Source organism: Cimex lectularius, unplaced genomic scaffold (genome assembly GCF_000648675.2).
Source record: "Cimex lectularius strain Harlan isolate CLEC.00 unplaced genomic scaffold, Clec_2.1 scaffold12, whole genome shotgun sequence".
In the NCBI taxonomy this organism is placed as follows: domain Eukaryota; kingdom Metazoa; phylum Arthropoda; class Insecta; order Hemiptera; family Cimicidae; genus Cimex; species Cimex lectularius.
Genome location: NW_019392875.1, coordinates 2,928,909 through 2,956,837, shown reverse-complemented (window position 1 = coordinate 2,956,837; position 27,929 = coordinate 2,928,909). Strand labels below are relative to the sequence as shown.

Below are 27,929 nucleotides of genomic sequence, written 5' to 3'. Positions count from 1 at the left end.
GTCATTTTTCTTCAGGAAAACGAAGTACGAATTACTCACGAGATCGTTACAGCACTTCCTGAGATTATTATGAAAACGAAACATCTTTTCGACATCGCTGTCATGTTTGTAAAGTTTTATCGTTTTAACTTACGATGTTACATTTGTATCAGAGATTGACTGTTAGAATTTTTTTTCATCCGCAAGATGATGATGATGGTGTTAATCGTCCCTAACTTTAACTCCACCTCGGCCTAACATAACCTAACTCGTACCAATGTCAAACTCTACCTTGACATAATATTACTCGTCTCTAACATATCCTAACCGGTCTCCAAAGCCTAACTCTATTTTTAACCTAACTCCTCCCTAACCTTTAATCCCCCTCGGCCTAACCTAACTCTAACTCCACCTCGGCCTAACATAACCTAACTCGTACCAATGTCAAACTCTACCTTGACATAATATTACTCGTCTCTAACATAACCTAACCGGTCTCCAAAGCCTAACTCTATTTTTAACCTAACTCCTCCCTAACCTTTAATCCACCTCAGCCTAACCTAACTCGTACCAATCTCAAACTCTACCTTAACGTAATCTTTACTCGTCTCTAACATAACCTAACCGGTCTCCAAAACCTAACTCTATTTTTAACCTAACTCGTCCCTAATCTTTACTAGAGTAGGTAGACCTCGGCCTAACCTAACTCGTCCCAGTCTGAAACTCTACTTAACCTAACCTAACCGGTCTCCAAAGCCTAACTCTATTTTTAACCTAACTCGTCCCTAATCTTTAATCCACCTCGGCCTAACCACTCGTCCCAATCCGAAACTTTACCTTAACATAATCTTACTCTCTCTAACATAACCTAACCGGTCTCCAAAGCCTAACTCTATCTTAGATAACCTAACTCGTCCCTAACTTTAACTCCACCTCGGCTAACATAACCTAATTCGACCCAATCTCAAACTTTACCTTAACATAATCTTACTCATCTCTAACCTTAACTTTACCTAACATAACCTCACCCGTCCCAAACACTAACCCTAACTATACTTATCATAAAGGCACTTTCTTTAACCTACAACCTAGCCGTTCCTAATCTAAACTAACCGTGCACACTCCCCGGTAAGGCTATATCGATGAGGCAAAAACCTTATAAAATTATAATTCCAAGGTCTTAATGAAGCAAATTCTTCGAAAGCTCAATGAATGATGATGATAATAAGAGGGATACTAATAAACGAGGTATTCCCAAGACTGCAGCCTTCTGACCTATTGTACTTTTCTTTGTTTCTCAGTTTAGTTCAATTCACTCGATCCTTCTTTCAGAAATGTAGGTCATTGACTGCCTTTGCATTCCTGTTTCTCGTAAACCAACAAATGGAATCATAATTGAAAATAACCATGGTGTGACTAGTGCACGTTTATTCCTGGACTGTAGCAATGTGTTTTGGTGAGGATTGTTTAATTAGGAGCTTACTGTGTCTGGCACCTCTGGGGTTCGCCCACTTCTCTTTTTGTTTTGTTTTTTATTGACCCATTCCGAGATAAAGGAGTCTCTGTCCTCGTTTATCCCAAGTATAGGCGCTGGGCCTGTATCCTGCAGATCCTCCTTTGCCCTGTTCGTCTGCTTTTTCATTACCCAGAAGTTCCTTAAGTCCTAGCGCCCAAGATAGTTGTATATTGCCAGGTTTTTTTCGAGCTTTTGTATGTGATCTTTCTACCTGCTGGAGCTTTTATGGCTGCTTGGCTGTCTAATACATTACAGATTTTTTGTCTTTTGTGTTTTTGGAGACTGAGCTGTTCCTAGCTTTTCCTTGAAGCTGCACTATAATAGATCTATAATTACCAGGTAGGTAAAGCAGAGATTAGGATCCGTTGAATTTTTTTTGTTATCACATGGGCTATTTTTGCTCTTGATTTGAGAATGATAATTAAACTGTCTAAATAATCGCATAGAAGAAGAACGTCGGTGTTTTTATTTTTATCTGTTTAAGCCAATGATAGGGTTCTTTTGTGGTCTGCGGGGCGATGAACATTCATTTTCTGCCTACCCTGGCATTTTTAGCCTTTCGTTTTTTCATTATCTTCAGTGCTGATTCGTCATCCTCTGTGAAATTTAAACTTGTAAAAGATTTGAAATTTTCAAGAGAAAAAAATATGGAGAAAGACTAAAAGTGTCTGAAAGGACAGGGCAGAAATGATCCGAACGTCCAAACTGCAAATTTTAAACCAGTGTTTACTGCAAGTTATATTGACCTCTTGGATTTATTTAGAGAAAAGACCGGTGATGGTAGGAAGTAACCTTTTAAATTCTAATGGGTCGCATTAGAGATCGATGGGCGGATGACGTGTCCTTCCCAGTTATACCGATCCCAACAACAAAGCCACTCCTATTAATTATCTTAACGTAACGGTCACGCGACGTCAAGATTAAAAAAAAATATAGTTCTATTATCTCCTCGCGAAACTAAATGTTTTTCCAAATTGTCCCTGGTGTAGTAATAATTGAATCGGTCGCCGTATCACAGTCACCAGTGGACAATGGAAGTTTCGTTACGGGAGGGTGGCCTCGACGAGAAAAAAAGGTATACCTGATTGTATATCCGTTTCTATTTTCATTTGTTTGTCACTTTCATGCTTCAAGTTTATACTAGAAACGGAACGGTTTTTATTTATTGGACCAAATCGACGCACCGGAGGCCGTGAGATCTAGAATGTTTCTTCTCTTTCCTTTTAGCATGATCAGTGCATGGCTGCGTGCTACTGTCTTACAAGTCATGTTTGTTTTATCTTTTTTAACGGGATGAAACCTGAGTGGTTTTTTGAAAAGATTTGTCCTAGTTTGAAAACCGGCCACGGGATTTTCATCCTCAAGGGTCATTTTTTTCAAAAAGAAATGACACGTTTTCTCTTTTGAAGGAGAGGAATCCGTGCGGAGGGCGCAACGCGATTTATCGTTCCTACACGTAGCATTGTTTACAAAATCTCTCTTCTCTATAACGGCCGAATTTTTGATCTTCCCATTGTCGAATCACCTGTAATCACCTCCTTTTAAAGGAACCGAGGAGGGAAATCTGGCCAAGTCCGAATTTGAAAGACAACAGGCCCGGGGATCGTAAAGAAAAGAGTCTCTGGACCACTTCTCTCTTTTTTAATGGACCTATTTTCAAATGAAGGAATCTGTTTGTCTTCGTTTATCCCAAATATAAGCTCTGGGCCTGTATCCTGCAGATCCTCCTTTGCCCTGTTTGTCTGCTTTTTCATTACCCAGATTGTGTCCCCCCAAGATATTGTCAGTACGTTGTATATTGCCAGGTGATCTTTCTATCTGCTAGAGATTTTATGGCTGCTTGGTTGTCTAATACAGAATTTTTGTCGATGTGTTTTTGTAGACTGAGCTGTTCCTAGCTTTTCCTTGAATAAATGTTACCATTGCACTATAATAGATTTATAATTACCAGATACAGGCAGAGGTTAGGATCTGTTGGATTTTTTTGTTATCACATGTTTGGGGTGTTTTTGCACTTGATTTCAGTTTTTATTTTTATCTGTTTGTACCAATGAGAGGGTTCTGCTGTGACCTACGGGACGATGAACGGCAGTATTTTTGACCTTCCCATTGTCCAATCAACTGTCATCGGGAAATCAACTGGAAATCTGACCAAGTCCGAATTTGAAAGACAACAGGAGCGTAAAGAAAAGAGTTTGTTCTCGTTTATCCCAAGTATAAGCTCTGGGCTTGTATCCTGCAGATCCTCCTTTGCCCTGTTCGTCTGCTTTTTTATTACCCAGAACTCCCTTGTGTCCTAGCACCCAAGATATTGTCAGTACGTTGTATAATGTCAGGTCTTTTTTGGATGTGATCTTTCTACCTGCTAGAGCTTTTATGGCTGCTTGGCTGTCTAATACATTACAAATTTTTTGTCGGTTATTTTTGGAGACTGAGCTGTTCCTAGCTTTTCCTTGAAAGTTTTCCAAAGCTGCACTTAGGATCTGTTGGACGTATTTGTTATCATATGTTTTGGGCTATTTTTTCCGCCCGTAATTTTGATCTTCACATTGTACATTCAACAATAATCACTTCCCTTGGAACCGAGGAGGGAAGTCTGGCCAAGTTCGAATTTGAAACACAACAGGCCCGCGGATCGTAAAGAATCTGCTGCCGCCGAGGAGTTAACGAGCGAGGGGGCGGAAGTTGTTTCCGGTCGGGGTGTAGAACCCAGTTCTCCTCCTATTTCCTCTTTGACACCTCCTCGGAACGAATTTTCCCACACTCGCAGGTGCCCTGTTCCTTCGTGAGAGTACATGCATGGGGGTCGGGTTAAAAAAAAAAAAAAAAAAAAAACGCCGCATCCGATATGCGATAAAAGGCATAATAAAATAATCACAGTTGTATCGTAGTCTTTACGATGGCAGGGATTCTTCCGAGTACTTCCACAAATACAAAAAAATATTCCACAAAAATCTCTTAGTATAAAACATGTATTAATAACGTAAAAACATGCCATAACCTTAAACCTAATTTATAGATTACATAGTGTTTCTTTCTGGTTAAAATCACAATCCATAGAAAATTATTTCCTGTTCCTTTTTATTTTTAATAATGTTATGATAGCAGCTCTTTTTATCACTTTTTATCTCAGGGATGTTAAACTATTTGTACTAACAGATAATGCCTAATTCCGACATTGATATTAGTTCAGTTATGCCGCATTTGTATAATTTTTAAAAATTGATAATCAACGTTTGTTCATTAATATTTTCAATTTTTTAATATGTACTATGTCAACTGTTTTAAACGTTTATTAAAGATTAATTAGTTTCCTGATGTTCTTTTTCTTATCTGTTAATATTATCGACGTCATTTGGCCGTCCTTTAAACTTTCTTGATGTTTGTTTTCTTCTTTATTTTCTTTACAGATGAGTTTCCGTACATTTTCATTTGTATCCTGGTTTAATTGTTAGGGTTATTTCCGACTTTGGCGGTCTTTTAACATTCTTGGCATTTTTCATATAGCCCCTAACGACCGTAGTTTTTGACCTAGACACATTCTCGCTCATTCTTAAATATATACGATTTCAATCAAGAAGGACGATAGAATAGACCCTCTTCTATAACGCATTCACGCTTGTAAATACATTTTTACGAAACAAATCGCGAAACTTTGTAAATCCTACTCTTCCTGAAGGGTTAGGCTATTCGCGAAACAAACTTCACCTGTGAATTTCTCACCTCCGGAATATCGAAAAAATTCGTTTTTGACTTGGCCCGATTCTCAACCCTTTCGCAGATATTCAAAATTTTTTTTCAACTATCTACGGTTTTCGTCATAAACTCGTAGCTCCTGAATTATTCTTTTTTTGGAGAAATCCAAAAAACAGCATTGAAAAGAGCGTTAAATTTCCTTTAATTAGGAAGCCTTTTAGAAATTTTAATTTAATTTTTGGTAAACAAACAAAAACTAAATCTTTCAAAAATTGCTAAAAAATTTATTTAGAAATCGTGAGATGCGGTCTGGTGTGATGTAGGTTTCAGAAAAACATTTTCTTTATCGTGCCAACGTTTCGATCTTTTATTGAGATCATCTTCAGGGCTCAAAGTGTTTGTCTTCTGTGTAATTGTGCCATTCTTGCGTGTCATGTCGAGAGTGCCGCATCTCACGATTTCTAAATAAATAAAGATATAAATATAATTTTTTGAACCAAATATTTCATACTCACATAAAGTGTGCTGCTATCAAAACATTTTCACACAACATCAATATGTCACCACAAGAATAGCACCATACTTTATGTAAGAAATACTTGGTTCAAAAAATTATATTTTACATCAATTGTATTTTTCATTACATTGTTTACATTTAACAAATACATTTAGGATGTGGATTGAATATTTTTGCATTGTATAAATTCACTTTTCCACATCCTAAATGTATTTGTTAAATGTAAACAATGTTTGTAAATCCCAGGCCCTGAAGATGATCTCAATAAAGATCGAAACGTTGGCACGATAAAGAAAATGTTTTCCTGAAACCTACATCACACCAGACCGCATCTCACGATTTCTGAATAAATATCGATTAACGGTCACTAATCACCACACATTGCTAAAAAAGCCTCATTGGTAAAATCCACTGTAGAGCTTGGCGAATTTTTCTTTTCTATACTAATATATGTATTTTGTTTGTAGTTCTTTTGGAAGATTTTTACACTTCTTGGCGACTGTTTTATCTCTTTTTTAATTTTCGTCTTTTAACAAGCCTTTAACATTCTTACGTTTAATCCATTTATGTTTTAGTGGTCAATTGATCAAGTTACTTTGAATTAATTATTCTTTTTTATGTAAGGTTTTGGGTTGAGATAAAAAAAGTCAGTGTCAGGAGAGGGATTGGAACCCAAGACCTTCGGCTAAATCCGCCGCCATATATCGACCAGCCGCGTATTTAGGTCGTGAGTTCGAATACCGCTCGTGACACTGATTTTTTATCTCAACCAAAAACCACATAAAAAAGAATCATTCATTGAAAAAATTCTTACGTTTCTTTTCGCATTGCACTTGTTAATTTTCTTTATAATTAAGCTCAAGTGGTAGAGCAGCGGCGTATCAAGCCGAAGATCGTGGGTTCGAATCCCGCTCGTGACACTGATTTTTTTATCTCAACCAAAAACCACATAAAAAAGAATCATTAATTGAAAAAATTCTTACGTTTCTTTTCGCATTGAACTTCTTAATTTTTTTTATAATTAAGCTCAAGTGATAGAGCAGCGGCGTATCAAGCCGATGATCGTGGGTTCGAATCCCGCTCGTGCCATTGACTTTTTTATCTCAACTAAAAACCTTAATTAATTGTAATATATTAATTGGTCAACCGGCCCACGAAATTAGTGAATTTTATAATTAAGTTTTTAATTAGATTCTTCTAATTCATCACTTGTTCATTTTATGATTTATTTTATGCCAAAGATCTCTTGGTTTTCCATTATATTATTAACATTTCCTCCAGGTTTTCTTCGCTCTTAATATGACTATTCCTAATTACATATTTTGTTTAGTTTTATACTTGACTGATTTTATTTTTAAAAAAATTCTGTCTTTGGTTTTATTTTGCCTTTTTTTAAGTTTAATTTGTTTTGACTTTAATAATTTTTTTGTCAATACTTATCCATCGCGTTTCTTCACTAGTTTTGTTTGTATTTGTGTATTTAAGATTTTCTATCTAGTCCATTAGCTCGCTTCGTTTTATTTGTTTGGATGTCGTTAAGGCCTAATGATTTATGATGCTTAATGGCATAGCACGAGGAAAGGATGGTATTTTATTTTCTCGCATGTTCGGGAAAATGAGATAGGCGTTATCTATAATTTTCCCAATTATCTTTTGGCCTTTTATATGAGAAAGCAAACGGGTTTTTGTTATATATTTTATAGAAGCTCTTGAACTTTTGAAATAAGTTCCTTTTTTTGTGACGAAAACAAAAGACTGATGAAAAATCGTGACTTTTAAATAAATTTTCACGGGTGGCTTCTAAAGACTCATTAGTGAGGACCTAGTTTCCTCAGTGGTGATGGATGTGTCTGGGGCGAACACGACCCACGGAATAACTCACCTTCGGTGTGGTATCCGCGGTTTGCCACGACCCTATTAGGACTTCCTTGTAACAAGAGAGATGCACAAACGTACACATGGCCCACTAATAGACACAAGGTCGTAATATATCGCAATTAACAGAAACCGGCTATAAAGCACCTGTTTTCCGAGAAAGAATCGTGCGCCCGAGGGGCTTTGCTATTACAACCATCAGTCAAATCCTTTCCAGTCTTGAGTATAATTGATTCGAAATTAATAGCGAGGAAATGCCCGGCATTCCTGACATGTCAGTGAATCGTGATATCCCAACTGGCCAAAATAAACAAAACCGTTTCGCAGAAAACCCGTGGGAAGATTGGCTTAATTAAGTAGTGTTTTCGTCATAGACAGGGGTATAAATCAAGACAGGGGATTTGGATGCCAGGGAAGAATATTTACAAAAAGTGTAAAACCACGAGTCCAAAGATCATCACTTGTAATTGCGACAAAAGTTAGCCTTTCTTTAAAAAAGTTCGAAAACAAACGACGCCGCTGATGAAGCCCGCTCTTCTCAGAAAGAAGTTGGAATGGGACAATCGGTCCTACGGAATCACCTCGTTAGGGCTGATTGTAATATAATTGTCCTTTATCACTTTACATCCGGACAACTTTTTTTTACACATTTTCTTTTGCGCAGTCACTATGAAAATCTATCAGTATGCTTAGCTTTATATTTCCAGCAATAAATTTCTGATTTTGCAAGTTCGATTTGATATGCAATGTAGTTTTTCAGTTTTCGATGATTTATTTATCCTCTCTCGATATTGTTCTTTCTTCAGCTTTATTTATCAACAAGATGTGAAGTCATTTTCTTTTGCCCAATTTTTTCTTAGAAGTTTTCTTAGGAATTCGTGACACAATGGAATTCTTTCGGGTTGTATCATAGGCCAGATGGGGTGTAATCTAATAAGAAAACTACCCCAGACGGTTCACGCGATCTAAAGAAAAGAAAAAAGGGGGACATTACACGGTTTCCTGTGACAGGCGTTACCGGAGACTTTCCGAAAGGTCCGGGCGGTCGCCCATTCAAAAATGCTTAGCTGATCCCTCGGGATCATCCCCAACGGACGACCACGTGTCTCAAGATTTTCTACCTGATACGGCGGGGTTCCTTTCACCCCGGCATCAATGGCCGTGGGGTGAATCCCTCTGTTCGTCCATGCAACTTTTGACGGAGGGGGACAATCCTGGGAAAGAATCCCAAAACATCGTCTATTTGAAGGAACAAGTGACGTGTAAAGTTTAAAAGACGAGATTTCACGCTTGTCTTCTTTCCCTTATAAATAATTTTATTCCGTTTGTCAATTTGTATCTTTCGCAAGTTTTTATTCTGTGGAATAAATGGAATAGAAAGTGATTTTTGTCACCGTTTGTAAAACAAAAAAGCTTTTAAAAGTATACTTACTTGTAAGCTAAGTTGTGATTTTGGTTGGAAGGTTAAAACCCCTTAGATCACTTATCATTTCATTAAAAGATAGAATTCTACAAAAGAGCAATGTTGTGTTGTTGAAAAGATATTTTATCCAAAGATATTTCTGCTAGAAAAATAGACGACTTTTGAAATCCTCTTGCGTCAAGGAATTTCTTTCCGCAACGGCCCAGCTTGTAAAACAGTAGCTAAGTCCTTGTTTGCGACTTAGAGCGAAGTTGTAAAAAGACACCTGTGTAACCGGTCGGCCTCGGTTAAAGGTTAATGACAACCTTTTTATCTTTGAAATTAAACCACATTCTTTCCTTACTGTTTTTAAGTTGTAACGCTCTGCTGATTAATAGAGCAGGTTTATTTTAAAAAAAGGCTTGAGGTTTTCAGAAAAGGGTAAGATAAATAGTTGATAAATGCCGAGATTTCTTAGAAATCTGATATATTTACCGGTAGAAAAAGGAGATTTTTAACAAGGGACGTCAGGTTGGTCTGAAATGCGAAAATGAAAATAACACCAGGTCCTGATCGTAATATAGAAACAGGATCGATCCCGTTTAGGAATTGCGGTTTGCCGGTCGGTTAAAACCTTCCTGCTGTTCGCATTGAACTTGATCCGTGAATGAAACTAAGGACGTTTCGTGGTGCTGGTGGGACGCGTTCATTGTCTGCAGTTTTGTCGTCCGAGGTGGGAGAAGCGGCGCAAGGTAATCAAACCCTGTTACGGCGTTGCTTCCGCCTCGAAAAACGCACCGATCAGCCCTCGGGAATCGTTAAAAAATGAACCGGGGAAAAGCCGAAGATCGTATCAAATCCGGAAGTGGAGAAAGGATGAGAAAAATTGTAGAAAGTGGTGTCTACGGTGTGGATTTTCGCCGTCCCAAAGCACCATCATGGAAAATGACCTCTTTTTATCTGGTCTGTCTGTTAAATTTCTGCATATAATCCCAAGGATACACTACTTAGTACAGACTGAAAGGAACCTTCTCTCTCCAAACAAAATTATCCTATATAAACAAACATATTCGATGCGATCTTTTATTTTTTATGTACAGTTTGTTTAAGAGACATAAAACACCAAGGGTTGATTGCTCTGCACATTATTATGATAGCTAGCATCGTTTCCGGATTAAGGGCTTGGGTCTTGAGTCGTTTGAGGCGATGGGATGTAGTGAAGAGGGCTTGGGTAATAGAGCTAAGATGGGTTGAAAGATTGTAATGAAATATGAGGTCGAGGGAAAGCATTAATGCTTTAACTAAGGGAATGTTAGTCATTGTGGATGGTGTAGTTACAGAGGTCATAAGAAGCTTGGATAACTCTTCTGAAGACGGTCATCAGAAGTTGGATACTAGATGACTTGTGGCTTGGTGGCACCCAACATGTCAAAATGTCTAAGTCCAAATAAGCTGAAGTAATGTTTTTGAAAGCTGAGGGTTTGAGCAGTAGGGTTAGGACGGGTGGCAAGGTTGCAGTGAAATTATGAGAACGAGGGAAAGCATTAATGCTTTAACTAAGGGAATGTTAGTCATTGTGGATGGTGTAGTTACAGAGGTCATAAGAAGCTTGGATAATTCTTCTGAGGACGAAGATCTGAAGTTGGATACTAGATGGCTTGTGGCTTGGTGGCACCCAACATGCCAAAATGTCTAAGTCCAAATGAGCTGAAGTAATGTTTTTGAAAGCTGACGGTTTGAGCAGTAGGGTTAGGATGGGTTGAAAGTTTGTAGAGAAACATGAGGACGAGGGAAAGGATTAATGCTTTAGCCAAGGTAATGCTAAAGAGTCATAAGAAGCTTAGAGGAATTCTTCCGAAGACTATCGACTGGAATGCTTGGATTAGTAGGATATTAGAAGGCTTGTGGCTTGGTGGTCCCACCTGCTCAAATACCTAAGTCCAAATAAGCTGAAGTAATGTTTTTAATTACTAATGCTTTAACCAGGGGAATGTTATGGTCATTGTAGAAGGTAGGGTTGAAGGGAGCGTAAAAATTTTGGAGAACTCTTCTGAAGACTATCGACTGGAATGCTTGGGTTAGTTGGATATCATTGGTGGTACCTCACATATCCAAATTCTGTATGTCCAAATAAATCGAAAGGTTTTGTGTGTTATAATGAGTTGAAAGATTGTAGTGAAACTTGAAGGAGCGGGAGTGGATCATTTTTTAACCAAGAGAAAGGTCATTGTCGACAGTGTAGTTAGAGACTTAGTAAAGAGCTAAAGAACATCAACAGAAATGATTGAATTAGTTGGATATTATTGGTAGTACCCCACTTGTCCAAGGAATGTTTTGGTAGTGGAGAGGGCATATGCAATAAAGTTATAGGAGTGAAACTTGAATTTAGGTGAACGTTAAGGTCATGAGAAGTTGGTGAGTTTATAGATGTTGTAAGGTGCTTAGAAATTTTTCTGAAGGTGTACTGAACTGCTTGGATTAGTTGGGTTATCAGATAGCTTGTTAATGCTCCGTATGTCCAAATAGGGAGTATAGCGTTAGTTTATTCTTTAAATTCAAGTCTGATGTCCCTAGAGGTTTTCGTAGTTGTCGCTTATGTCTTGTGTGGGGATTCAAGGCCAGTCTACTCTCTTGTACCTACGTTTTTAACTGCGTAGATATCGGTACTTCCTGTAAGTTAGAGTATAGACTAGACCGGATCGTTTATTTAACGTGAACACAATTTTTTATGCTTATTTTTCCTAGTTCAATTTCTGATTTTGCTCCTTTTTACATTCAGCACTTTTGGATGTTGCAGGCTTGCGTATAGTGTATCTCTAGGTATAAAATAAAATCTCAAGAGGATCAGGATTCGAACCCAGAACCACTAGCTTGGCAAATACGATTCTGACGCCTTACCATCCCTCAACTGCACGTTATAAATTAAACTAGTCTTCATTATTGGCCAAGTAAACACTTTAAAAATTCCACTGTTCTATGGCAAAGCCGGGATTATTATTTCTCCTGTCGTGTATACCCTATTTTACCTCCTGGAACAAATTTGACTGAAATCTATGCTTTTTTTTTGCTATCGTGGCCGACGATATCTGCATCGTACCTTTGTGCTTTTTTTTTTAGCAGGGTATATATCTTTCTTCTGGCGGTTGAAAACGTGTTTGTTGATTTAGGTTTTCGCCCGGCCTGACTTCGGGGCCTCTTAATTTCATTTCCAAAAGGGCTTTTAAGCTCGATTAACGAGGCAGGGACCGGTATTTATTGTTAGTAGAGCTTTCAGGCTGTCAGCCGACAATGATTCAGCCTCTTGTTTTCCCCTCTCGTATTCCTCCAGCTGTGCACACACCTTATTTACAAGTTTCGTTCAAACAACGTGACCCGTGAGAACTGGAAGTCGAAAGCGCAACAGCGATCCATCTATAAAATCATACGAATAAGCCACGCAACTTTCTTCTAGAGAAAGTGCCTTTCAATCGTTTAAAAAACAAAGCCAAATTAACAGAGTGTAAAACCATCAGTTTTAATATTAAAGAACTTTCCGAATTCACAGATGGGAAATAGTAAAGCGTTTTCATTAAACATTTAAAATAGAGGGTGTAATTAGGTCACTGCCATGCGTGATCTTGTCCATTTCCTTATTTCCTTTATAATAAAAAAGAATAATCACTCCACCGCTAAGAAAACAATTCATAAACAAACTATTACTGGATAATTCCAAAGATTTTTTTTTTGGAGTCAAGGATAAAGCGCAAACAACAGATAACGTCGGAAGAAGGCCATATTGTACGAACAAACTTCCTCTTCAAGACACACGGTTATCACGCCTGCTTTCAAACTTTACAACGAAGTCCAGAAATCTGTCCCCGCCCAAATCGAGAGTTGAAAACATGAAAACGGACGCCTGGTAATGTTGCGGTCATTGCCAAGGTGAACCAGTCGGCCGGGAGTGAGAGTCAAGTGAGAAGAGATACGGAACGGGACCGTGCGCGTCCATGAAAACACAACACAAAACACCTGTAACACCCTTCTTCACGCCTAACCCTATCATTCTTCTATTTTTTTTTCACTGGTAAAAAAAACCATTGGGATTAACCTGCTCTATCTCAGCAACATACCTCTCACCACCTATCTCCAACCCGATTTAAGTTCTTTCAACAGCAGAAACTTTTCGACACTAAATAAACACCAATTATAGTTTTGTTCACAATTAAATTAAAAAGAAAAGCCTGACTCATGAAAGAAAATTGTGACTAAATATTGTTAACCATATTCATGGGGTGTCAGCATAGTTTGGTAGTTAATTAAGGTTTTTAGTTGAGATGAAAAAAAGCTAATGGCACGAGAGGGATTCGAACCCACGACCTTCGGCTAGATACGCCGCTGCTCTACCACCTGAGCTATCGTCACCTCGATCCACTCGGACATTAACTCCCCATCTCAATCCCATTTTATGAGTTTTCCCTCTTTTTTTCATCTCAACTAAAAACCTTAATTAATTGTCATGTATTAATTGGTCAAGCGGACCACGAAAGTAGTGAATTAAAGTTTGGTAGATTTGGAGAAAACCATGGGGTAAACTAGTAAGTTGACATCCTGTATATCGCGCACAACCTCTCTTTTCCACTCAATTTTACTTATTTCTTTCTCTCTCTCTTTCACTGAATTACTCTCTCACTAATCCATTCACTCACTTATTATCTCTCTAGTTTTGTTACTTCATAAATATTTCTAAAGTTCAGTCAACGTCTCTCCTTTCCTTACTCTTAAGATCTATCTCTATCTCTTTTTTCTCTCTATCTCTCTCCCGCCCTCCTTTTCCCAACTTTATACCTCCTTCGCTCTCTCTCTCCCTTCCCCTCTCACCCGTTTTCCCTTACTTCCAGGATCTCTCTCTTTGTCTCCCGCCCTCTCTATCCGAATCTGTCTGTTTTCTCCCATTCTCATTCTCTTTCCTCTCAGTCTCTCTCTCCCTCTCTCTTTCTCTTTGTTTCCCGATCTATCCTTTGTCTCAAACTCTATCTCCTCCCCCCTATCACTGTAGTCACTCTCGCTCTTTTCTCACCATATGTCTATCTCTATACTTCTCTCTATCTCTCTCTCTTACCTCCCCTCACTCACCCGCTTTCCCTTACTTCCACGATCTCTCTCTTTGTCTACCGCTCTCTCTATCTGTATCTCTCGACTTTATCCCATTTTTCCCTTTCCTCTCCGTCTTTCTCTCTCTCTCTCTTTTCTTTTTTTCTCTTTGTCTCACAATCTATCTATTTTTTTATCTCAAACTATCTCCCCTCTCTGCAATCGCTCTCTCACTCTCTCTCTCTCTTTTCTCATTCCATATCTCTCTCCCTGTTTCTCTTTCTCTTTCTCTCTCTCTCTCTCTCTCTCTCTCTCTCCCCTACGTCACTCTCTCTTTCTTTCCCGCTCTATCTATCTCTATTTCAATTTCTCTCTCTCTCTCTCTCTCTCTCTTATTTTGCTTGTGTTTTCACAAAAAATCGTACAGACAATCATATTACTATTATCAGAACAATCACTTGCTTTTTAATGCAATGCTTAATCTTATATGACGGTATGCATCCATGAATATATTATACATTCATCGTTCAGCGTCATTGAAAAAGAATAGTACACAATTGGTTTTTTCTTATCAACCGTTCGTGTCATTGTATGAGTCAATGTTGTTCTCACCCTACGTTTTAGAGACCGGAATCAAACGAGCCGAGAATCCTGATTTGTTAGGGTTTTTATTGTTTGAAAATGCGTTTCACGAGGACCTTGAAAAACTGAGGATCAGCAGCACAGTGATAACTGATGGTAAACGTCAAACGATCAAGGATACTTTCCGTCCAATTATACTTTTTTGCTCATAACGGTGTTATTTCCATTTGGAAGCTACCATGTCAAATTCGCTGGAGATTGGGAATACTGATTTTTTTCGAGCTTAAAGTCGTGAAAACTGTCTCCCCACGGCTATTACACTTTGTATCACCTGTCAGCTGCCGAATTTCACGCTTCTTGGATTTCTGCTGTAATTTCTTGACTATTTTTTTGTTGTCGATGTGTAAAATTGTTATAATACGCCTTTGAATATTCAGCACGACGAAAATGGAAAACGGAACGATGTGTTGGGCTTAATAAAATTATCTATGCTTATTAGGCGAGAATTAAAAGACAGACAGACAAACGGAAAGAGGAATCTTTCAATACAGGGTGTCCTTTTAAATGGCCCGCCTGAATTTCTCTTGATCCAATGACGGTATAAAAAAATTGAGTTTAATATTTTTTAGTCTAGTTTCAAATTTTTAACTTTTTTTAGAGAAAAATTATTCACGGTAGCTCAGGCCCAGTACAACTTCAAAATTTAAAATACGACCCTATACATCCTGACACTTAATTGTAAAGGATTTTTTGAGGTCCGAACGGGTTTTGAATTCGGGTCAGAATTGACAAAGTTATGACAAAAAGAACCCGGCAGCCTAATTTCGACGAATATTTGCGAAATTAGATTAAAAAAAAAAACTTGTTCGTAAAGTTTCATTTATTTAAGCATGTCAGATCCTGAACCTGTTTTATTTTACATTCTTGCTACTCTGGCCCTTCGAGTTGATCAATCTCAGATATTTGACATTAATTTGTTTATTCAGGCGTTTTTGAAGCATGTTATATCCAGTGCTTTTATTGTGTTAAATTCTTTTACCCTAGAACTTGAAATATGTCAGGCGCCGTTTGAAGGCGGCGTTTAAGTTCTTCTTAATCTGGTTCTTGAAGGTTGTCACGATCGTTTAGATAAATTTTATTTACCCCACGCCTTTCAATTATTAAGCCAAGATCTTTTAAGTTCTTCATACCCTAAGATTTCGATTTCGTACGGCCAAGAACTTTTATTTTATGTTCTTCTTACTCTGGTTCTTGAAATTTTCATGCCACGGTCGTTTTCATGAATTTTGTTTACCCCATCCTTTCAATTTATTAGGCCAAGATCTTTTATTTTAAGTTCTTCATACCCTGGAACTGTTCTTACAGTCAAGTTCTTTTATTTCAAGTTTCGTTTACCCTGGCTATTTGAGTTCGTCAGACCAAGATCTTTTATTTTAAGTTCTGGTTCTTGAAATTTTCATGCCACGGTCATTTTCATGAATTTTGTTTACCCCACCCTTTCAATTTATTAGGCCAAGATCTTTTATTTTAAGTTCTTCATACCCTGGAATTTCGAGTTCTTACGGTCAAAAACTTTTATTTTAAGTTTCGTTTACCCTGGCTCTTTGAGTTCTTACGGTCAAGATCTTTTATTTCAAGTTTTGTTTACCCTGGCTGTTTGAGTTCGTCAGATTAAGTTCTTTTATTTTAAGTTTTATTTACCCTGGCCCTATGAGTTCGTCAGACAAAGATATTTTATTTTAAGTCCGTGTTACTCTGGTTCTTAAAATTTGTCATGCCACGATCGATTGCATAAATTTTATTTACCCCACCTATTTCAATTTATTAGGCACAGATCTTTAATTTTATTAACTTCATAGTCCGGTCCTTGATCTCTGTCTGACTAAGACTTTACCTTAATTAATTATTCTTTTTATTTAAGGTCATGATTGAGATGAAAAAATTGGTGTCTCGAGCGGGATTCGAACCCGCGATCTTCGGCTCAATATGCCGTTGCTCCAACCAATTGGTCAACCAGAGCAGCGACGTATTGAGCCAAAGGTTGTGCGTTCGAATCCCGCTCGTGACACTAACTTTTTCATCTCAATCAAAACCTTAGATAAAAAGAATAATTTATCTGGCCGATTATGACCGCTAAATATATGGATTAATTTTATTTTTTCTTCATACCCTGGAACTTTCGGCCAAAATCTGTCATTTTAAATTTCTTTAACTCTGGTACTTGTAAGTTCGCCTGGCCAAAATGTTTATTTTAAGTTCTTCTCATACTGGCCCTTAAAATATTTCATAACAAGATCGTTTATTTATCTTTTATTTATTGATTAAGCATAGCAAATCCGAAGCAAGTTATTTGATGTTTTGCTTACCCTCGTCCCCCGAATTCACCATGTTGAGAGTGTTGGTTTTTAATTTTGTTTGCCCAGTCCTTTAATTTTTTCTGTTCAGATCTTTTATGTATTTTTTGGTTTTTATCTTAACATTTTGAGTTCGATTATAAAGTTCTGTTTACCCCGGTTCTTTAAGTTATGCCACAATTGATCAAACGAAATGCTTTGTTTATGTTTGGTAGTTCCAAACATTTTATTTTAATATTTATTTAGAAATCGTGAGATGCGGTCTGGTGTGATGTAGGTTTCAGAAAAACATTTTCTTTATCGTGCCAACGTTTCGATCTTTATTGAGATCATCTTCAGGGCCTGGGATTTACAAACATTGTTTACATATTGTTTGTAAATCCCAGGCCCTGAAGATGATCTCAATAAAGATCGAAACGTTGGCACGATAAAGAGAATGTTTTTCTGAAACCAACATCACACCAGACCGCATCTCACGATTTCTAAATAAATATCAATTAACGGTCACTAATCACCACACATTTTAAGTTCTTTTTACTTTGGCGTAAGTTTCGTCAACTTCTACTGTTTCATGCTTGTCAAACCTGTAGACATTTTATTTTTAAGACCTTCTTTTCTTGGCCCTCAGTCCGACCCAGACCTTCCTCGTGCCACTACCCGCATCACCTTACGCCGATGATATAAATCAGAGTTAGACTAAATAGGGATTCAGGCACAATCAAGCTAGCATTCGGCCCACTTGGCCCGTTTCTTCTCTTTTATCTTGCTGCTCGGCTGCTGGAATTGCTTCTATTGTCGCCTAATGCTGTGTGGGCGTCATCTATTAATTACCCTCCGCTTTAACCAGGGGTCACTTACTCGGGCCGGCGCGACGACAATTTCTACAGTTACAAATTTAACACAAATACGTGTTTACCGGGGCGAGGAGATCTACAGGTGGTTCGGGCGGCGGAGGGTCGACTAGAGGTTTATTGAACCGGTGATTCAAGCCGGCGACTCTGCGTTTACCCGTCGGATTAACGATTTCCCTTTCTATTTGGATAGATGACGGGTTGGTCTCCCAAATAGAAGTAGGTTTGGTCTCATTCTTGGTGAAAAAAAGGGCGTTTTGCGTCTTAACCGTGTAAAATTAAGGCGCCGGCTCGGTTGTCGAGTGGGCTAGTTCAGGAAGCCGGCCGTTTCTCGAGGGAGGCGGAAAACAATCCATTCCTTACGCCAAAAGGATGTCAACAATTCCTCTTCATTCACACATTTCAAAACGTTTAATTATAATAACATCGGAAGTCTTTATATAAAACGCCTCCCACATTTTTTAATTTAAAAAATAAGTTTAAGATTAAACCGATCCGTTGATTATCTAAAAATGCACACATTTTTCTTAATATTCATCTTGTGAATAAATAAGTAAATATTATTATGTGTAAAAGTAAAGTTTTCAGTATTAGAAGTATCGACTACTGAAAACACTAACGCTGGATCAAGGTATTGCCTTGAAGAAAAAACAAATTCAGCTGTTACTACCAAGTTTTCGACCTATTTTAAGGTCATCATCGGGGCAAAATGCGATACTGTTACAGTCCTTGGCAATGTTAGGACTGAGTCTTTAAGGAAATTTGAGATTGCCTGTAAAAAACTTAAACAATCTGCAGGCTTTTTAAGAGAGTTTTGCTCTGATGATGACCTTAAAATAGGCCGAAAGCTTGGCAGTAACCCACTATGCTTTTTCTTCATCCACAATATTCGTAAAAGTAACTGCTGCCTAACAGGAAGACATAACGTCCAACTACCCGTAGGATGTCACGGACGAGGGTCCGACAACTTTAAAATATTTTTTTCATACGTGAATTAAAAAACCATCCGCTAAGACGGGATTCGAACACAGACAAATACGAATCGGACACCCAACCATTCTGCCACCGCGTCAAGATCTTTCTATTAATTTTATTTATTCCAGCCATTAAAGCATGGCAATAACATGCTAGTAAGCTTATTTTAAATTCGTCTTGTTTTCTCCTTCGATTTCTGATGACCAATTTTCTTTTCTTTTATTTCAAATTCTTCCTCTGTCGTTGTTAATTTTCACGCCAATATCGTCTATATAAATCTTGTTCATCCTGGCCTTTAGAGTTGGTCAGGCCATAATCGTTTATGTTAAGTTATGTCAAGATATGATGTGATATAAATTTTGTTTATTCATGCCATTTAACATGTCAGATCAAGTACCTGCTATTTTAAGTTCTGGTTCTAGCCTTTCAAAACTTGTCACGTCTAGACTGTTCATATAACTCCATGTAGGGTGCAGTACATGTTATTTTAAGTTCTTATTATCTCGGTCCTTCGAATTCCAATTTTGTCGTAAGTTTGGTCAGAATTTCTTTTTACATTGGCCTTTTGATAGGTCTGGTCAAGATTTTTAGTTTTAATTCTTACTCTGGCTCTGTTTATTTTCACGCCAAGATCTTCTATATAAATCTTGTTCACCTTGGCCCTTAGAGTCAGGACATAATCGATTATTTTACGTCACGTGAAGATAAGTTTGTTTATTCCTGCCATTTAACATGTCAGATCAAATACCTGCTTTTTTAAGTTCTGGTCCTGGCCTTTCAAAACTTGCCACGTCAAGACGTTTCATGTAACTCCATGTAGGTGCAGTACATGTTATTTTAAGTTCTTATTATCTCGGTCCTTCTTCTTATGATCGATTCGTTTATTTGTCATAAGTACTTCTTACATTGGCCTTTTGAATAGGTCTGGTCAAAATTTTTAGTTTAAATTCTTACTCTGTCTTTGTTAATTTTCTCGCCAAAATCTCTATATAAATCTTGTTCACCCTGGCCCTTCTTGTTGGTCAGGTCATAATTGTTTATTTTAAGTCATGTGAACATAAGTTTTGTTTTTTCCTGCCATTTAATATGTAAGATCCAGTCCCTGTTATTTTAAGTTCTGGTCCTGGCCTTTCAAAACATGTCATGTCAAATCTTTCATAGATAACTTTTGTTTATCCTAGCATTGAAACCATGTCAGATCCAGTATGTGCTATTTTGAGTTCTATTCCTGGCCTTTTAAAACATGTCACATCAAGATATTTCATGTAACTTTCGTTTATCAGTATGTCAGACTCAGTACTGTATATTTTAAGTACTTATTAAGTCCTGGTCCTCCGAGTTCTTATGACCAATTTTTTATTTCGTTATAAATTCTTCTTACATTGTCCTTTTGAATAGGTGTCATCAAAATTTAAAGTTTAAATTCTTACTCTGGCTCTGTTAATTTTCATGTCAAGATCGTCTATATAAATCTTGTTTGCCCTGGCCATAATCTTTGTTTTAAGTTACGTCAAGATATGTTATGTAAGTATTGTTTATTCCTGCCATTTAACACGTCACATCAAGTACCTGCTATTTGTAAGTTCTGGGCCTGGCCTTTCAAAACTTGTCACGTTAAAATTTTTCATATAACTTTTGTTTATCATAGCATTTAAAGTATGACCGATCCAATACATGTTATTTTAAGTTCTTATTATCCTGGTCCTTCGAGTTCTTACGACAATTTTTTTTTTTAGTCTCACGGTCTTCTTACATTGAATTTTTTTATACGTTTAAAGTTAAGTTCTGGTCCTGTCCTTGCAAAACTTGTCACGTTAAGATTTTTCATGTAACATTTGTTTATTTATGTAAGACTCGGTACTTGTTATTTTAAGTATTAATTATCCTGGTCCTTCGAGTTCTTACGACTATTTTTTTATTTATTTCACGTTCTTCTTACATTGGCCTTTTTTTATAGTTTAAAGTTATGTTCTGGTCCTGGCCTTGGAAAACTTGTCACGTCAAGATCTTTCATGTAACATTTGTTTATTTTATGTCAGACTCGGTACTTGTTATTTTAAGTACTTATTATCCTGGTTCTTCGAGTTCTTACGACTATTTTTTTTATTTATTTCACGTTCTTATTAATTTCACGTTAATATTAAAGATGCTATAGAAGTAATAAAGAAAATATCCTTTGTTACATTACGGTTTATTTCGAGAAATTTCTTACGCCGAAAAAAAAAAAAAACAGAATTAAGAAATTATGCAAGAATGTCGGGGTGGCACGCGATGCTCGAGGCTTCGTCAGGAGTAATATATTTCTGGTTTTATATCTCTTCTTTATTACCGAGAACGTATCTGTTTGTAATTGACACCCGAGCAAATACGAGCCCTAGGATAAATACGCTTTAACCCGTTCATCCTTTACAGTAAGGCGATCGATCGGCGCTTCGTCGTTATTTAAACGAAGTGTCTTTAGCAGTGACGAGGAATGTGTATGACAAGTGAATCGATTCGCCCTTTGTCAAAGCGGAGAGGAAATCGGAGCGAAAAGCGGCCCTGTTTTTCATGTCACGACATGAAAAACCAGCTGTTACTGCATGAAACTTAAAATTCCTGTAAACTTTTGAAACTTGAAATTTTATTTTATCGGTTTACTACAAAGAGTATGTGGCCTGTTGTTTAATTATCAGTAGCCTGCCTGTTCTTGAAATTTCAAGAAAATTAGAAAAAATCAAAAGGTGATGAGACGAACTTTAATTAGAAGACCAAAGAGAGCAGGCAGGTCAAGAGATAGACCACAATCAATTTTGTTAAATTTCACGATGCAGTATTTTAAAATTAACCATTATTGTTTTGTTTCAGATGGTGGAGATGAACGTAGGCGACTTCCCCTCGAATTTGGTCTCGATCGAAATGTCCGGAGGCAGGGAGTTGAGGTTCGGCACGGAGGTCTTCACGAACCACCCGATCCTTCAGAACGTGAAGGTGATCGGTGTGCCCAAGGTGTTCGTGAGGGAGCATTCCTTCGCCAATATGACGACGCGCTCCTTGGTCGCGTTCGAATTCAGCAACGCGGCCAGCCTCATACTCGAAGGTAGGAGTTGGAAGAATATCGCCGGCCCCATGTCTTGCCTGGTGTCGAGGGTGGAACAAGTGATTATCCAAGGACAGGCTTTCGCACGTCTAGTCAACTTCACAGCGATTGATGTCCTTAAGCTGGAACTTTTGGAAAAGGCGTTCTGGTTCGAGAGGCCGCAGATCTTCGACGTCGATTCGGAAGTTCGATCTGATGTCAGTATACAAACCGTCATTAACAAGTTTTCTTACTTAACAAATGCTTTAACAGATCTTATGCTTTCAGATAACTCTAGAAAGGGTGAAAATGGAGAATCTTGCCTATATGACGTTTCATTCGCCTATGAACATAGTTAGAATTATAGGTAGCGAAATAAAAAAAGTTAAGTCCGAAGCCTTCTCGACACTGTACATTGAAAAAGTAGTCGTCGAGAATACTACACTTCATAGACTAGAATCTGCTGCGTTCTCAGGACAGACGCTTATACAGACCCTGGAGTTCAAAAACGTCAGCATACACGAATTTTCATCCGGCGCTTTTCTTTCTGGTCTCAGCAATCTCGTGATCACACGTTCCAAGTTAGTATTAAAAAATTTCAGCATAAATTAGATATTTTAGAAATATGAAATAACCCGGTTGTTTTAGGATGGGAGTGGTGTATCCTGGCGCTGTGAACGTGACGCTGGCTACGGCGACAATAACAGACAATATGTTCAGCAGGGTTCATAGTAAAGGAGTCGTCTTAAAGCAGTGGAGCAGTTTGACCATCAGCAACAATACGTTCAAAAAAGTCGAATCGGAAGCGTTCATAACTCCTTCAAACGGGCCGAAGGCGTTTTTAGTCGGGGACGAATCGCTGAAAACGCCAGAGTTCAACTTCACGGGAAACATCCTGTTCCACATCAGTGAATCGGCTTTCGATTTTTCTCTCAACTCCGAGCACGTTGTGAACATCGAGAACAATTTCTTCCAGTTCAAATGCGACTGTGAAATGTCGATTTCAGCAGGCGGGATAATGGTGGGCGTCCTGTCGGAAGTGTACGACACGGGATTGTGCTGGATAGATACGACGTTGTCGAGATGCTTGCAACTCCCAGAGGGCTTCGCGAACATGCGAAACTTCACTGAAGGGATATGCAAGAGCCGCGAGAGCCTCCATTGCGAAGAGGTGCAGCATGATGCGGCAGTGCCGCCTCAGGTGACGAGCATCATCTCGGCCGTCGATAAAGGGATGATAGACAACCTAGAAGCGGAGCGCGAAAGGAGAATCATCGGTTCGATTTTCGCGATCGCCGTCGTAGGCATGCTCGTCGTCATGATATTATCGGTTTTGACATGGATCGGAAGAAAAGGCTACTGTACTAAAGCCAGAAGGTACCTTTTGCCGTCCACCAATTCGTTAGTCGCCGGCTTGACTAGGATGTTTTCCAGCGGGGGAGTGACTCCGGCAGCATCGATCTCCAGGCTATCCGTCCACGAATACGCGGAACTGCAAAGGAAGATGGAAGAAGGCAAGGCGCCGTCGGAAGAACCCGAAGTACCACAGGAAGACAAAGCGACCCAAACGCTGCCGGAAGAGCTGACCCAGGAACTCCTCCAGTCTCTTAAAGAGAAGTTGAACGACCCGGAGAACTACAGCGAGGCAAGGGACATGATCGAACACTTGTACGATCTGATAAAAGTCGAGGAGAACTGCAACAGAAATCTCAGGGAATCAGTCTCGATGGAGAGGGAAAACGATAAAGACAACGTTTACGATGTCATTCGGCCAAAAAGGTCCGTAAGGGCTAAAAAGGAAGTGGTGAGCATCGGTACCAGAGCCCCTTCTCCGGACAAACTCCAACCATACACGAAAAGGAGTGCGACGCTCGTAACCGACTACATGGAACCGAGGGATCGGAAGGTCCATACCTATTCCGAACTCCCTCCTAGGCCCGATCTCCTCCCGACGGCCGCGGACCCCATCGGGATACCGGCGACTCTCCATCACGTCTACGTCGAGCTTCCCACTTCCATGGCGAATCGTCCTCTACCGGCCGAGCCTACACAACTGTGATATCATCTTTAAAAAACACAAAACTTGCCTTCTAAAGAAAACATCTGCCTTAAACTATAAGGGTAGCGGACAATTGATTGTGTGATAATACTGTCTATTGCTATTTTTTTTTTTTTTTGGGTCACACCCAACTTATTATTCAAAATTGTATATAATTTAAAAAGTGATATTTTAGTTTGTAAATTTGTGAAAGTTCCGATTTATTTTTTATTTCATATAGTTTTTTGTTTTTTTAATATTAATATTCTTTGTACAATACTTGTAGTATTGTAAGACTGATGTACTTTTGTTATTAGTTTTTCATTTATCTTCGAATATTATTTCCCTTACCTCAAAATACAAAAAAAAAGTTCAATTACAAACCAGAACGAATTAATTGTTGTCTGATCGCACCACAATGTGTATCAATAAATTCAACCGGAGTTTACGGTTAAAAAAAATGCAAATTATGTTATAACAATTTAAGAGAAAAAAAAATGTTCTTTTTAAAGCAATGATATAACGAAAACAAAAATTTAAATTCACCGTTTTTTAAATGAAAAACGACACTAGAGGATCAATTTTAGTTTGGTTTAATTAAAATGTACATTATATTGTAAAGACTATATATATTTAAAATGTAAAAGTGTTAATAATTTGTATAAACATCGTAGGAAACAATAATATTTATAATTGCTCTGAGGAGAATTAAACATATAATACATTCCACATTGCGTTTTCATTTTCGCCTGACCAAATCTAAAAGCTTCCTCACTGAGATAAGTTTAAGATAAAATAGACTAATTAAATTAAGATTTCATGACCTACATCTACACTAGACTACAAAATTAAAAGAAAAATTATGAAAAGTTATCAAATCAAATCATGTGGTCGAGCAAGCTTTCTATGCATAACGGACATAATTATCAGCCGAGTCGTGGTTTTTTTTTTTTTGCGTTATGAACTATGCATATTAGCCATGGTGACAATTTTTATATGTGTGTTCAAATGGGGGGGGGGTTATCGTGAAAAAAGGGCCACAGGCGACGGTGGGAATCGAACCCACGACCGCGGCGTGAGAGTCTCTCATGCTAACCACTCGGCTACCGCGGTCCCCAACCGAGTCGTTGATATACTTAAAAATTTCATAACTTTATTTTTTTTCCAAATCAAAAGGTTCTTTTTAACCCTTTTATCAAGATCAGGGTTAATATGATTTATAGCAGCGATGTTATAGTGGAGAATTTTTCAACAAAGGAACTCCCATGTTTATATTATTTTCTATTTAAAAAAGCTCGGTCTTTTAAACGTTTTTTCGTTGTCATCTGAACCGCGAGTATAAATTATCCTTCAACATTTGATACTTTGAAGAAATCGAGCGTCCTCGAAATACATCCTCTGGTCAATGGCCTCCGTCCAAACCACTGAACAAGTACCTTTCATATTTTTTTAAAACTATTCGTTAACCCTGTAGCCTTAGCGCATAACAAAGCTACCGTTATTTTACAATGAAATTTTGATTTATTTAATCAGCCGAAAAATTGAAAATAAAAATGTTTGAACGAAGTCTGAATGACCAGTTTCGCGCGAGTACCACTCGCGTATTAGATCATGTGACCAACATGTTCAACAAACAAAAAACACACTGGGATGGTCCTCTTAGACATGGAGAAGGCCTTTGATTCAGTCTGGCAGGACGTATACAGGCTGATTGAAATGAATTTCCCTGGAGACCTTATAAAAGTTGTCACGGCCTATTTAAAAAACCGTTGTTTCCGTGTTTCCCTAAACAATGAAACTTCTAGACCTTTCCCAATTGCCGCCGGAGTTCCCCAAGGTTCAATCCTAGGGCCATGCTTGTTTTTCCTTTTTATAAATCCACTCCCCTCGAGAAATTGCAAAATTGCGCTTTATGCGGATGACATTACTGTCTATTGTTCATCCTGGAGGCCTAAGACAATTGTGAAAAGATAAAATGACAGCATCACCAGGATTTGCAGGTTTTGTCACCGCTGGAAACTCAGGATTAAAGTCCCCAAACCTGAGGCCATATTTTTCACAAAACGACGGCCAATATTCAGGGAAACCATTTCGTTTCACGGACACAAAATTGAGTGGTGTGAAAGGGTAAAGTACTTGGGTTTAACTCTGGACCGAAAATTTAACTTCTCTAGGCATATAAATGAATTACAAAAGGTAAAAAAGCTATAAAAGTCTTATTTCGCTGAAGGACCGTAAGAGTGGAATGACCTTTGAAAATAAACTAATTATTTATAAAGTAGTTATTAAGCCTATGCTGCTGTATGCTTGTCCAGCATGGAGTTACACGTGCGAATCCAACATCCAAAAACTGCAAGTGGTCCAAAATAAATTTCTAAGGTTTATAACCTCACTACCTCGATTCACCAGAATTGGCCTCCACCATGAGAGAGCGGGAGTGGAGTATATTAATTCCGAATTAAACCGACTGTCCAGGAATTTTTTTATGGGTCTCTCCTCCAGCAAGAACACTACTTGTAGGGATATAGGAGTTTATGATGTAAACTTTCCATGGAAACATAGAAGGATTAGGCACAGTACATAAATCTAGGATCTGTGATATATTTATTGTTTCTTCTAGAGCTGTGATACTATAAAACAATTTGTGATAATTCAATTACCCGTGCTGCATTGTTCTTGTTATTCTCATTCATTTATTTATATTTTTGTTAATTCATTTGTTAATTGTTATCCTATTTGATACCTAGTGGGTTTTTTAAGAATTTTTTTTTATTTTCTTGTTTGATTAATTAAAAATAACAACAAACTAGGACTAGGTGCGTTGATAGGAAAAAGTTTTGAAATAGGACATAAAAGTGCCCCGCCACTTCCCCTGCTTAATGAATGTTATGTAACATAATGTATAAGTATTTTTTTAATAAAGTTTATTCATTCATTTATTCACCAGTTTCGGATTCTAATTTTGTGTGCAGTTCCTTGGCTCTATATAAAACAGATGTTTTATTGTATATGTAATACTAATAGTTTTGAGACCCCTAGTGATTTGTCAGTGAATGTATTTATTAGCGTAAATGTGTACTGTGAGAGGGCTGAAGGCGAAAAATTGAGTACCACATCGACCACCAATTAGATTAATTTTTTATAGAACGTGTTAAGGTATAAAAAATGTATTTAAGAATGGGTGAGAGTTGAATTGGTTTGGATCTAGAAACTGCATGCATTGGCTGCTGTATTGACACAGCAGTGACAGCACCCGAAGTCCAACGTAGGTGGCTTAACTGATAAGACCGACGGCTGACCCCCGGGGAGGGTGATTCTCAAGAACTGCCGGTAATTTCCTGCAAATAACAAAACCTGGAAAGCCGGTGGACTGCGTGAGGTTATGGACTCAACTCTACATATGTATATGTATGCACATGTGTAGATTTGAGCTTAGGTAAGTTCAAATCCAAATCACTTAATAATTAAGCAGCTAATAAGCATAACTATTTGCTATGTCCAGACCTGTGTTGGATTTATGAAACTATGAGACCATATTATTAAATTTAAACCTCCCTAATCATCCCACCTGGCGTTGAATACCTCAAAGTCCTTCTGCACGATTCGATCTTATTAATTAAATATTTATTCAACGGCTGTTACAATTAAGATGCTATCGTGGAAACAAGTTTCTCGGGCAAACTTGTTTTCTAATATGTTTTCCCATAGGAAATTAATTAGCCCTCTTCCTATAATAATGCCCGCAATCATCACAAACAAATCCCCGTTTCCCATAACGTGGGAGGAATACGCGGAATCAATTCGACTGATGGGGAAATCACGGTTTATGGGTTAACCGCGGCGATTCTTTCCATACGCGATAGCGCACATAAAACACCGATGGTAGGCGAAAAAAAACGTAACAGGAAGGATGAGGAAATAAAATTTGGTCTATGGAAATAAATCTGATCGTCTGCTTGACATGCAGGAATAGAATGCCGATTGATTATAGATTCAACGCACGGAACATGGAGGAA

General features: G+C 38.0%; 2 protein-coding genes across 9 annotated transcripts in view; one reads left to right on the top strand and one right to left on the bottom strand.

Moving 5' to 3' along the window:
- The window catches only part of LOC106673769, a 40,281-nt gene extending 16,173 nt beyond the window's left edge, over nt 1-24,108 (top strand). Inside the window, exons 2-4 of the mRNA XM_014406010.2 lie at nt 21,665-22,093; nt 22,164-22,456; nt 22,524-24,108. Of these exons, the coding sequence (XP_014261496.1) occupies nt 21,665-22,093; nt 22,164-22,456; nt 22,524-23,934 (2,133 nt within the window). The 3' untranslated portion in view covers nt 23,935-24,108. The remainder of the gene's footprint in view (nt 1-21,664; nt 22,094-22,163; nt 22,457-22,523) is intronic.
- The window catches only part of LOC106673766 (E3 ubiquitin-protein ligase MYCBP2), a 321,911-nt gene that overhangs the window by 51,406 nt on the left and 242,576 nt on the right, over nt 1-27,929 (bottom strand). The gene's annotated exons all lie outside the window — the stretch shown is intronic.